The sequence below is a fragment of the Callorhinchus milii genome, unplaced genomic scaffold, assembly GCF_018977255.1.
Source record: "Callorhinchus milii isolate IMCB2004 unplaced genomic scaffold, IMCB_Cmil_1.0 Scaffold2, whole genome shotgun sequence".
NCBI classification, from domain to species: Eukaryota; Metazoa; Chordata; class Chondrichthyes; order Chimaeriformes; family Callorhinchidae; genus Callorhinchus; species Callorhinchus milii.
The window spans coordinates 98,580,184-98,594,518 of NW_024704743.1; the positions used below are offsets into that span (position 1 = coordinate 98,580,184).

The following is a 14,335-nucleotide window of genomic DNA, read 5'->3' on the forward strand; positions in this document are numbered from 1 at the left end:
CTCCCGACGTGAAAGGCACTATACAAATGTAATCTTGTTGGTGTTGCACAGAAGTGGGAATAGCACACACACCAAAAATATGACAAAGTGGGTGAAATTCAGGATTTGTGCTTTCCTCAGATCAATCATGTACCTGGCACAACTCCAGCACTGTGTGGACGATGCAGAATGAAGAAATTAATTGAAATGGTCCAATATGCTGAAGTAAGGAAGAAAGAGATTTTGATGGATTGGATAAAAACAGAAAAATGTCATTTTAGAGAGAAACAGATTTTCAGATGGTAGTGTTCAAGACTCAAATTCAACTGGTCATACTGAACACATTGGTTCTGTAGATTTATGGACTGAGGCAAAATATAAGGTCCTAAGACAAGTGCCAAAACATTACAGCAGATTTACAAAACACTGAGAATTATTACGAAGGCACAGTAATGACGTAATTGAAAGGCTATACATAAAAGTCACATTGTGAAACACAGAAATAAAATATATCGATTACATACACCATTATCGACCATTGTACCTTTCCAGTTTGTATTAAAATGTACTATATGGTAAAATTAGTCAGATAAAATCAACACTGGTAATAATAATAATCATCCTTGCATTTGATACAGCGTTTTTCACGTCGGGAGGACGTCCCAAAGCGCTTCACAGAATAGACTGTGAAGTGAATTGACTGTATATTTGTGGGCGAATGCGGCAGCCAATTGCGCACAGCAATGTTCCACAAACAGTCGTAGATTGAAAATGACCAATTTATTATTGTTTTGTTTTGGAGGGATTATTATTAGGTGTGTGGAGTAAGGAAACTTGCCCAAGGTTTCGCCCTGCCTGGAATTGAACTCAGGTCTCTCGCTTGCAAAGCGAGTGCTCTAACCACTGAGCTACAGGACTCCACGCAATAGGAAAATATGAATATAAACTAGGAGTTCTGGTGGGGAGGGGGTGGGGAATGAATTTGTTTTCATTATTGGCTTCACCATCATGTTCCTGAGTGTATCAAATCCTAATAAGTTGCCAGGTACAACTATCAGCAAAAGAATGACAGTAATGGATAAGTTACAGCTAGCTTTTGGCCAATACTGCTTGACAGCAGCTTCCATACAATACAACGATCCAGCCTAAAGTGCCAATTATATGTACAGGTGGACTCAGGAAAAAATACCTTGTTGCAGGAAGGGTGCTGACACGTGTAAAGAATACTGATGGCTCCACATCCACGTGAAGTCCCAAAGACAGGTTCCTGTAATATCCTTCTGTATGTCCAGGTCCCCCAGAGTATTTGAAGCTTAAAACTGCTTCCAGTGTCTGAAAAAACAAAATAAAATGGAAAATCATTACAACTTTCACAACATTGCTATTTTCCAATCTTTTATCTTCTTCATATCAAAGTCTTATTTGTTAATTCACATCAATTAAAGAAAAAAATGCAAGCACCTAAGAAAAGATGGGTCATTTCATTAGCCCCATCATCTGTTACAGAACATAAGCCAAAAAGTCATTTTTTTTGTACAGAATCTATTTGTTACAGCCTTTGTGCATAAATCCAAATAAATAAATGAACACAAACCTAATTTTATTGCATATAAACAAATAACAGTAGCAATACGGACTTTCTCATTCCATCAGGATTCTTTTCAATCCATAACTGTCTGTGGGACACTGCTGTGCATAATTGGCTACCGCGTTTCACCCGCAAAATATACATTCAATTCACTTTACAGTATATTCTGTGAAGCACTTTGAGATATCTCAAAGACGTAAAAAGGTACCGTATCAAACGCAAGGATTATTATTTTTTATTCATTTCATTTGTGATTTCTCTTAAATTCAAAGTAACTGAACTGATTTTTTTAAAATCTACCAACAGCTTCTCCTCCTGCCCTCATATCATCATGTGTGGCATTCCTCAGGACTCTATCTTTGGTCCTCTCCTCTATTATTTACATGCTCCCGCTTGGTGACATCATCCACATGCATGGGGTTAATTTCCATCATGTATGAGGATGACGCCCAACTCTTTCTCTCTGACTCCACCGTAGACTCCAGGTCCTTTACTGTTATGGCTGATAGTTGATCAGACATCAAGTCCTGGATGAGAGACGAGTTTCTCCAGTTGACCGTTGATAAGACCTAGGCCCTGTTGCTTGGCTCCCGTCAGCGCCGCCACACCTCAGGTGCTGACAGCATCACCATACATTGATGCACTCTTCACCTCACTGAGCCAGTATGGAATCTTGATGTCCTTTTCGATGCTCAACTATCCTTTAAACCACACATCCATGCTATGACCCGTAAAATCCTCATCCTCACTTTTAAAGCTGTTTTGTTCGACCCTGAGCTGTCCTTTCTCCCTCACATCCGCACCACAACTGGCACCGCCTTCCATCACCTCCGGAACATCGCCAGACTACGGCATTACCTCACCCCTCACGCTGCTGAAACCCTGGTTCACGCCTTTGTCACCTCAAGGCTGGACTATGGGAACTCTCTCCTCGCCGGCCTTCCCGCCACCTCCCTCCACAAGCTGCAGGTCATTCAGAACTCTGCAGCTCGTGTACTGTCCCGCACCAGGCTTCGCGACCACATCACTTCTACCCTCGCTCGCCTCCACTGGCTCCCCATCCCCCAGAGGATTGATTTCAAGATCCTCATCCTCACCTACAAGGCCATTCACGGCCTTGCTCCCTCCTACCTCTCCAACCTACTATCCCCCTACTTACCTGCCCGTACCCTCCGTTCCTCTGGCTCCAGTCTGCTCCACGTCCCCCGCCCCAACCGCCCTACCATCGGTGGTCGGGCCTTCGGCCTCTCAGCCCCCGGGCTCTGGAACTCCATCCCCCAGTGCTTTCGCCGCTTCCTCCCTCTCCTCCTTCAAGGCCGGTCTCAAAATCTTTCTCTTTGACTGTGCCTTCAGCTCCCCTCTCGACTCTCTTCCCCCTCCTCGCTTCCTCCCTTCCCTCCCCTCACCCTGACCATTTGCCCCCTCCTCGCTCCCTCCCTTCCCTCCCCTCACCCTGGCCGTTTCCCCCCTGCTCGGGTCGTGACCCAACTGTGCAGCGCCTTGGGACGTCCTCCTGACGTGAAAGGCGCTTTATAAATGGAATCTTGTTGTTGTTGTTGTCCACGGCCTTGCTCCTCCCTACCTCTGCGATAAGAACATAAGAAATGCTAGACGAAAAAAGACCAAGGTCCATCTAGTTCGCCTTCCGCTTTCCTGGTGGTCAAATGCACATATGTCCCAAACTACCTATGTACTATATCCCATAATGTTATTTCCTCAAAGAAAACTATCTAATCTGCATTGGAAAGAATCAACACTTGCGATCTATTAACACAATACCTACCTGCCCGCTCGCTCCGCTTGGGGGTTACTGACCTAGTTTGTGTCCCCGAGCTGCCCACTCCACCATCTGCTTTTCTGCCCCCACCATCCGGAACTCCATCCAGGAATCCCTCCACCTCACCCCCTCCCTTGCCTTTTTCAAGAGACTGTCCTCTTTGATCATGCTTGCAGTCATCTCCCACCCCCTACCCTCCACCCTTCTTGATTCCAACCCCAACTCAGGTGCAAACCCTTAACTGTCCAGGGCCTTGGGACATCCCTCTGATGTAGATTTACTATACCAATGTAATTTTGTTGTTTTTCTTTTAACTATACTTGGGAAAGTACTTTTGAAATTCAAGATAAAGTGGTTGTGTAACTGGAGAGGTTTGTACACTACTGATTGCATACATCATAGTAAACATATGAACACCATTCAGCCCATTGAACTTGTTGCATCATTTTATTCGACTTTTTTTGACAGGAGAGTTTTTAACCCCATTTCTGCAATGTTTCTCCATATCCCTCAATACTCTTACTTCCTGTGAATCCATCTCCTTTTAAAAAGCCCAATATGTGTCACTCTCATCTCAGTCGGAGGAAAATTACTTTTTCTCTTCTGGTTTGGTGCAGCAGAATTTTTTTCAATTTAAAATTTCTCTAATCCAATCATTCTCAGGTTTATTTGATACATACACTTAAACTGACTCATTTGCTTCTCAATTAACGCTTGCAAGTTACATCCTCATTCCTTTGAATCCTTAAGTTCATTGCCATTGATTAAAAACATTGTCTAATAGCTAAAACTACTTTCATTATTGCAGACTTGTGCAAGATTATGGAACAACTGGAGAATATTTAGAAAATTCTCTTAAAATTTTTCTCTCTGAGTGTATTAAATTATCCTCCTTTCATATATTTTCCTTTTATATCGATAATGTTATGAAATACTTTTTTTTAACTGATATTCAGTGTTTCTGAAGCACAAAGTAAAAACAAGGCACATTTAAAGGACAGTAATTTATCACTGGCCTAACATATGGCAGTATAAGAACCCTCACTAAAGCACAAGTTCACTCATAATCGGATGTCTTGGTGTAACTGGTGCACTTCACTTTTGCCTTCCAATGCTTGAAGCCAGCCAATCAATCACAACTGCTCTCGCAAAGGTTTCTAGCATGACAGCGGCACGGCTGTCTGTCCTGCTCCCTGAGTGCCAGAGAAGGGATCTGGATGGTCAACTCTTGCCAGAAGCTGGAAGCGACACCAGTGGCAATCTGATGACCCAAAATCAAAACAAGTGTAATTTCTTTTTCAAGGACCTGTTGGAACGTTGTGTCCAAATCTATGGATCTGAAACGCCACATTATAACCTTGTCTTTGTTGTGCCTCCAGCATATGTACAGAAATTGCTTTTGTCAAATTTTATCAAATAATCTTAGTTGGAATTTTCATATGAAGCTATGAAAATCATCCTCTCTCATCAAATCAATTCATGTTGATTCAAGATTTCAACAAATAGAGTGAAAACTAATTAGTTTAAACATTTTTAAATTGCCCCCCTTCCCCTATCCATAATTCAAGATACCATATTGTAATTAAACCTCTTAATGTACACCTGGTTCTAATATTTTTATTATCTTCTATAAATGGACAAAGCTACTACGCATGATGTTGATCTTATTGATTCATTTCATGTTCTCCAGTTATTTTTAGCCAAATTGACTTGAAAGGTTAAGAAAGCATCAGCTTTTGAATTATTATGAACATCAGCGAGGCGGAAAGTGCTACTGTCAGCACTATAGAAATCAGTGCTGAATAAATCATAGAATCGGAATTATACAACACAGAAGGAGGCCATTCAGCCCATCGGCTTCCACCACGCTTTCAGGCAATGCATTCCAGATCCGAACAACTCGCTGTGTGAAAAAATTTCTCCTCACCTCCCCTCTGTTTCTTTTAACAACTATTTTAAATCGGTGTCCCCGGGTTACCGATCCACTCGCCAGTGGAAATAGCTTCTCCTTGTTCACCCTATCGAATGCCCTCATAATTTTGAAAACTTCTATTAAGTCTCCTCTTAACCTTCTCTGCTCCAAGGAGAATAATCCTTGCTTCTCTAGCCTCTCCTGATAACTGAAGTCCCTCATTCCTGCTACCATCCTGGTAAATCTCCTTTGCACCCTCTCCAATGCCTTAATATCCTTCCTAAAGTGTGGTGTCCAGAACTGAACACAGTACTCCAGCTGAGGCCTAACCAATGTTTTATAAAGGTGCATCATAACTTCCTGACTTTCGTATTCTATGGTCCTATTCATAATGCCTTGTATGCCGTGTGCTTTTGAACAGCTTTATCTACCCGTCCCGCCACCTTCAAAGATTTACTTATATGAATCCCCAGATCTCTCTGTTCCTTCACCCCCTTTAAGATTGTACCATCAGCTTCTAATGCTTCTCCTCATTCTTCCTCCCAAAATGCATCACTTTGGGAGATGGGTCAGTAACCCGAGGACACCAATTTAAAATAGTTGTTAAAAGAAACAGAGGGGAGGGGAGGAGAAATTTTTTCACACAGCGAGTTGTTCAGATCTGGAATGCATTGCCTGAAAGGCTGGTGGAAGCCGATTCAATAACAACTTTTCAGAAAGAAGTAGATAATTATTTGGGGAGGACAAGTTTGCAGAGCTATGGGGAGAGAGCGGGGGAGTGGTATTGAATTGGATAGCTCTTTTCAAAAAGCCGGCACAGACACGATGGGCCGAATGGCCTCCTTCTGTGTTGTATAATTCTATGATTTATTCAGCAGTGGTCCAATACTGACCCCCCTGGGGGGCACCACTGCACACTTCCCTCCAGTCAGAAAAACAAGCGTTCTGCTTTCGGTCTCCCAGCCAGTTCTGTATCCATGCTGCCACTGTCCCTTTAATACCATGGGCTTCTATTTTGCTTACAATCTCTTATGTAGCACTTTATCAAACACCTTTTGAAAATCCATATAAACTTCATCAACCTACATCCAACATCTGTTACTTCATCAAAAAACTCTTATCAGGTTTGTTACATATGATTTGCCTTTAACAAATCCATATTGGCTGCGCTTTATTAACCCATATTTTTCTAATTGAAATTCATCTTGTCCCGGATTATAGTCTCTGGAAGTTTCCCCACTATTAACATTAGCCTGACTGGCTTATAGTTCCTGGGTTTATCCTTCTGCCCCTTTTTGTACAGGGGAGTAACATTTGCAAACCTCTGGCACCACCCGTGTCCAACGAGGATTGAAAGATTGTGGCCAGAGCCTCCGTTATTTCCACCCTCAGTAACATAGAATGCATCCCGTCCGGACCGGGTGACTTATCCACCTTGAGCACTGACAACCTTTTTCGCACCTCCTCTGTTTATTCTTATCCTATCCAATTTCTCTACCCACTCCTCTGATACTGTGGCATTGGCTGCATCCTCTTCTTTTGTGAAGACAGATGCAAAGTACTCATTCAGTATGTCAGCCATGCCCTCTAATAGCTTTCCAACTCTTTAGATAGTACATATCTAAGATATGTTGGGGAAGAATTTTAAGCAGTAAAATATTTCTGTTTGACCATTATGATTCATTCAAGATATAATACGCCTGAGGCTTTCACGTGAAGTTGTGTGCAACACTGCATAAATATAACTAATTTCAAAACAGGTCTTCTCCCTGAAGGATAAGTGCAATTAAAGTGATAAAACGCATTAAAATGATTAAAAGTATTACAATTGGACACATAATTATAACATAATTTAAAGACAAAGGAGAGGTCATCTTTAAATAATAAGGTTTTAAATGCAAGATAGAAACAAAAATGTGGATCAGAATCCTTGCAAGTAAAATAACATGTTCCCATTAGCAGAGAGCAAAGGTTGCTTTAAGATTCCAATCTGCCAATTTTGCTATAAAATCAAAATAGAATAAAAAGATGGTTCACTATGTTTTTTATATCATAGAAGCTTCATGCAATAAATTTCAAAAGTGTACCATCTCAAAATATGGTCTTCAAGTAATGTCCATCATTGGGAAAATATATGCATCTATGAATATCAACAAACCCCAAGATAAAATTAGTTATTCACTTCATGGCTGTTTGTGTGACATGGCTAAGTCTCCCTATGTCATCCCGACATGAAATACAAATGTAATTTTGTTGTTGTGTGCAGTATTCACCTACAAAATACACAATCACTGTATTTTACAGTATATTCTGTGAAGTGCTTTAAGACCTCTTCCAGATGCGAAATGCAAGGATTAAGGTTATTATTATCACGAATGTTTGTGGGACACCTCTGTATGCAATTGGCTGCCACATTTTTCACCAACAAAATATAGAATCAATTCACTTTACAGTATATTCGGTGAAGCGCTTTGAGACGTCTCAAAGATGTGATAAGGCACTATATCAAAGGATTATTATATTATTATATTATTTGATCAGTTGACTGTTACCTTTGCATGCTATGCTGTATAAGAGACCAACTTTTCTTGGAAGAAATGGGAGTCTTACTGTGCAGATAATAGGCAGAAAATCAATGGTCCAAAAAGAGATTGTATTGGAGATACTGTATAATTACAGTGTTTGGTGACACACTGGAGACTCTGCATTGCATTAAGGGCAAAGTATTGCTGCTGGAAGTGAGAGAGAGATTAGAGGATATTGCAACCAACAATTTCTCTCACTTGCACAACTGAGTATGTTTAGAGCTCAATTAGCTAGTGCCTATCACGAGTGGGTCTTTTAAACACAGTGGATAACCTAGGAGTTTTTAAGAAATTATTTTTGAGTGTAAGCTAAATCAATTCCAACACCTATATTAAAACACTGCAGCTATGCAAATCAATGTTCTGGTGAAATCAATTTCTTGAGTGGGTCTCTACAGCCAGGATCAGACACTAATCTAAAACTAGAAAAGATTACCACAGAGAAATTCTTTAATCTAGTGTCAGCACCATCTATTTTAATGAAACCATCATATGAGCTGAAAAGATTACATGAACTCTGGGCAATGAAAGAGATAGACTCGCCAGATGAAGTTGCACCCACACTCCACCAAGAAAAGTGAGGTATATAACAATTTGTGGCAAGAAGTAAGACACCATTGCTCAGAATGTATAAGTCCCTCAGTACCTAATGGCTAAAGTATAAAAGATTATTTTAGTCATTCAGTGCCTCATCACTAAAATGCCTATCTTCATATATAAAAACTTCAATCATTCATGCTCAATATCTTCACATTCAAGGCAGGAAACCATTTTATACAATTTATTAAGCTATGTACATATTACAATAAAAAATGAAAATCTGCTTCTCATCATCAACAGAGCTGTTGAAACATTAGATCACCATGAAAATGTTGTCGGATTGAACTACAAGTGCAGAGTGGGGTGATTACGTAAGGTCTGCTACAAGAAAAGAAATGTAAATACAGAAGAAAAATAATGGTAACATTGAGGAAAATGCTGCTAGCTACAGTTTTGACGTTGATGCAGTCAATTAATGCAGACGAAGTAGCTCTGAATTTATCTCACCAATTTTCTTCTTCAGAAAAAATAATCCCCTCAGTTTGCTTTGAATAAACTTGAAGTCTGAATACTGCAGTGAAACCAATTTTTACTTTCATAAACATTAATGAAGGAACAATTTAGCATAATAGCTGCAGAGCATGGTTTGCTCCGCAAATAAAAAGAGAAACAAGCGATTGGTTTACTTAACTCTAATAATCAGTGAGACTCCAGAATAGTTCCTCAATGTGACTTTAAATTCACTGGTCTCAGTATAAAATCCAGTTAACATCATCAAGAAAACTGACATCACTTCCACAGATCTAAAAATAACCTTTATTCAAAATATCTCTCAAGCTTTGACAATTGCAATTTTGCATTTTGTGACTGAATAAGTCGATTTACAATTTTTTAATGCAACAAAATGCAGTTTAGAAAATATAATAATAATAGTACTTGTATTTGATATAGTGCACTATCACATCGTCGAAACGTCTCAAAGCGTTTCACAGTAAAGTGAATTGACTGTATATTTTGTAGGTGAATCAAATTAAATTGATTGGAAATATTTCCAAATTAATTTTGGTTCAGTTGGTAGCACTCTCACTTCCAGATACAATTGGTCTTTCACTTCATGACTGTTTGCGGAGCACTACTGTACGCAAATTGATTCACAGGCTCGCTTACAAGATAGTCACTACACTTTACAGAACTCCCGTGATGAACTTCCAATGTGAAATACAATTTACCATACTATTTAAATTTATATAGCCACTTTCACGCCTTTCGTGTCACTGAAAGATACTGTATCAAATGCAAAAAAATTGTTCAGTTCACTACACAAGAAAACACAGTATACAATGAGTTACAAAAGAGTAACTTGGTTCCCAATGATATGTCTCATGGAAGATGGTAATATGAAGCATGATCATATGATGTGAGGTGAGTTGTAACTATGGAACACAATCCAAAGTGCACAATTCTCTGAAATGCATGGAAACAAAATAATTTATTTCTTCTAAATGAAATCAGATTAGATTTTACAATCAAAGATAACCCAGAGGAAAATTATTGCCTTTTTGGGGGTCAACCATACATATGAAAACCCATTACCATGCTTAAGATTACCATCATTAAGAGAATCCAAACAGGTCCAATCATCCCACCTATTCATGGAAATTCCAGAGATATTTATAGGAATGGAATACACACTCTCTCCATAGTGGAAGATATCCTGTTTACCTAATTTTGGATAGTTTTAAGTGCAGATTGGCAAGAGCCAAAGCTTGGGAGCCTCAGAGTATGTGTTGGGGTACTCCTGGAGCCGTAGTAGCTAAATCCACAGAGCTTGCCATTGAAAGTACAAACTGGCAAGCTTTCCTGCTGCTTGCCTAGCTAGGACCACCCTATGCATTAGGGCTGTGCAGGTTTAACAGGGTTAATAGGAGCCTAGTGGGAAGAATCCTTGTCCCCAGTGATTGGTCTGCCCCTCCAAGTCCTGCTTGGGCTGTCATCAGCAGTGGCTTAAAGTATTGCAGACCCGCCTGGTTCAGGAACTTGGCGACCAAGGCTGCCACAGAGGGCTGGCTTGATTCTGACATTTCATTGCCAAACATGTCACCTTGGCCCAAATTCAGCTTCAAGAAGATCTTGCTTAGCTTCCCCCAAATGAGGACAGTACCCAGTTGGTTATTGGACATCTAACAAATGCTGGTTTGAGCCCTCAGTGGGTGGATGGTAAGCACCAGGAACACCCTAAGAATTCTTGCCATTATTGGCAAGCTGTTAAACCTTCCTTTTTTAAAATCAAGTGGTAGCGATACCTCCAGGTGAAACAAGCCAATAAAAATCATATAATAATCCTTGCATTTGATATAGTGCCTCATCACATCTTTGAGATGTCTCAAAGTGCTTCACAGAATATATTGTAAAGTGAATTGATTGTATATTTTGTGGGCGAAATGCAGCAGCCAAGTTGCGCACAGCGGTGTCCCACAAACAGTCGTGGATTGGTGACCAATTTATTATTATTTTTTTGAAGGAATTATTACACCCAGAAAAGCTATCTGCCAATCGACTAACAACCGGATTCTTACTTATTGCTAGGTAAACAAAGGCGTGTGGACTAACAAAACTTGCCCAACATTTCGCACTGCCAGGAATCAAACCCAGGTCTCTCGCTTGCGAGGCGAGTGCTCTAACCAATGAGCTACAGGACTCAAATTCCTGGCTGGGACACCAAAATAAACTCCCTTCTGTTTTCAAATAGTATCCAAGCTTGGAGTCACCAAACTGCTTTGTTCTACTTCACAAGAGTACAAGGCTGGGTCAGATGAAGAACGTTTGAGCCATTTGATCTCATCCTCCCATCACACTACCAAGTTTTTTTTAAAAATGAGTTCAGCATCCAAGTCTCAACCATCCCTTCTGGGAAACTGTTCCAGTCATTCACTACCTTCTGAATAAAGAAATGCTTCCTTATTGAAACTGTAACTCTAAACCTGTGTCTTCTTCTGCTGCCCAATTGCATTCAAAACTCTTGTTCTGGGTTTACTTTCTCAATCACATTTAAAATCTTATATATCTCTGTAAGGTCGCTATGCAACTTCATTGTTTGTCGACGTCCCCAACTCCTCCCTCCATAGGCTGCAGACCATCCGGAGCTCTGCAGCCCATGTCCTCTCCCGCTCTATGCTCCGCAACCCTATCAACTCCATCCTCGCCCGACTCCACTGGCTTCCCATCACACAGAGGATACAGTTCAAGATCCTGGTCCTCACCTTCAAAGCCCTCCGTGGTCTTGCTCCCCCCTACCTCTGTGACCTCCTAACCCCCTACCATCCTGCTTGCTCCCTCCTCTCAGCGGGCTCTGGTCTGCTTCACGTTCCTCGCCTCGCTCGCACCCCTATTGGCCAGTGGGTCTTCTGCCACTGCCCCCACCCTCTGGAACTCCATCCCGCAGTCCCTCCGCCTCGCCCCCTCCCTCACCACCTTCAAAACCCATCTCAAGGCACTTCACTTCGAGTTCCTGAGTTCCACCATCACCACCACTTCTAGAAAGCAGTTAAGCCATCCATTTTGTCTCTCTCTTAATTTGTTTCAATATTTTTATTTAAACTGTGAATGTTAATATCATCATCAGTGGGTAGCTTGGAGGAATTAATGAGTCTGACAGTGGGTGAGAGCTGGATTAACATGCACAGCAGATGCTGTGATTTCTGTTTAAATTACTGTATCTCTACTGCTGTTAATTCACCCCGTTCACATTGTTGAGCCTAGTATTTCCCACTTCCCCCAATTACTTTAGAAGTTTATAAAATTTGCCGTTCAAGTTTATAGCACAGAAAACCTGCAGAGATGTCATAAACTCTATGATAGCATGCACCTTTGCAAACATTTTGTTCAGAATTTTTTTTTAAAACTTTTGGTAATATTTATTAACTGATGTTATGGCCAATAATTCTCCAGATTAAATGGCGTTCAACTCATGGTGCTTGTGGGACCTTACTCCACACAACTGGACTACAGAATTTGCTTACAAGAATAAGTTACTATACTTGATATTAGCTGTAAAACACTTAGAGAAGTTAACATTTTTGGTGCTATACTGTAATCCTTGCAAAGATTGCGTAAACTGTAGTAACTGTGTATTTTGGGGCATCCAATTTTGTGCACAGCAAAGTCCCACAAACAGCTGTGAAAAATATTTTTTGTCTCACTATATACTATATCAGAGAGAGGAAAAAACAATGCCTCCACTATTATTTTTCATTTAAACATTAGAAAGGAAGAGATAAAATTAACATAATAGGCACAAATAATCAGTTGAATATACTTTGGAAAAATAGATGCAGACCTTGTACTGCATCTACTTTCCAATAAACAACACATCTCTGTCCAGATTTAAATCCAGAAAAAAATGATTATAGAATATAAGAGATTTTAATAGATCTATCTCGTAATTTGTGTTTCCATATTTAGATTTTAGAACTAAAATACTCTTGAGTTACAAGAAGGAGTTGGAATAAAATATCTTGCAGTTTATCACCCACATACTCTGGTAATTAGTCCACTTTTCTCCTATTAATACTGAAATTCCAACTACACTATAGTGACAGTAGGACTCTTCTCTCTGGGTCACCAGAAGGTTGCAGGTTTGAGCATCACACCAGGATTTCAGATCAGATTCCAGATTCAGAATCCAGCTGATACTTTAGTACAGTACTGAGTAAAGCACCTATCTGCTTTGATAGATTTCAGTAATCCCAAAGCAGTTTCAAAGAAGACATCTACCAGAAGTTTAGACAGGTATTAGGAGAGGGGGAGACCCATGTGGAGCATAAACCCCAGCACTGATTCGCTGGGACAAATGGCCTTTTTCTGTGCTGTAGTTTTCTGTGCAATTCTACACATCTCAGCCAATGTTCCTCCTTCATTGAAATTCATTTTGAAAATGTATTTGATATTTCAAGCAAATAATCATCCCTGGAATAGTCAGTTGGAGGAGCTATATTACCAGATTTTATCCTTTCTTTATTACTGGAGAAATATCTCATAACTGAGTTTTGTTTTTCTGCTGTAATATAACATATTAATATAATGTAGGATATTAATATTGATATTCAATACTTTGGCCTCTCACGATTCTGACTGTGAAATCTATTTCCAGGATTAATGTTGGAATTCAGCATTGGTACTGTGTTATACTAATTTTAATATGGTTTTTAAACCCTTCAGGAGAGACGACAGGGGTATGGATAAGTGAGAGGATAAGGAGGGGTGGAGGCTCATGTGGAGTATAAACACAGACGAGTTGAGCCAAATGGGTTGTTTCAGAGCTGTTGTCTACAGAATTCAATGCAATGTTTTAGAAAATATAATCGAACAGAAATAAAAGGAAAAATTGCCATTAGGTAAATTTGGCACCTAATCTATACAGCAGTGTCTTAAACAATGAAATGAGTAAGGTTTATCACTAAGATACAATGCACTTTCTGCTAAGATATCACAAAAACAAACCCTTTGAATTTCTTATGCTTTTACAGTTACAATGCAATAAAAACAGCACAAAGAAATATTAAAACAAAAAGGAATTGGAATTTTATTGGGTATTTCCAAATATAATTTGGAAAATAGGAGGTATATGCTAAAATGATAGACTCAAGAAGTATAAGCACAGGAAGGAGTGCTATATACTTTTTAATTTAATTTTTAGAAAATATTTACTTGTTTAGGAACAAATGTTATTCTGCAAGACTTTTTAAAACCTATCTTATACAGTTTCCTGTAGTTGAACAAAGCAACATAAAAATGATCTACATTGTGGAAACTGTAATACAGTGCCACATAAGTAAGGCAGTATTGTGCAAGTTTCAGAACAATATCTAGTTTGAGGCGTTGGACCATTTTTAAGTTTGGCTTCCAAAAAGAAAAAAAAACAGGGGCAGAGGGTCTAAAACCATCAGCTTCCTAAA

The 14,335-nt window shown here is 39.7% G+C and overlaps 1 protein-coding gene across 1 annotated transcript in view; it reads right to left on the reverse strand.

Moving 5' to 3' along the window:
* The window catches only part of trappc9 (trafficking protein particle complex subunit 9), a 497,684-nt gene that overhangs the window by 317,611 nt on the left and 165,738 nt on the right, over positions 1–14,335 (reverse strand). The window contains exon 18 of the mRNA XM_042331670.1: positions 1,169–1,311. Coding sequence (XP_042187604.1) covers positions 1,169–1,311 — 143 coding nt within the window. The remainder of the gene's footprint in view (positions 1–1,168; positions 1,312–14,335) is intronic.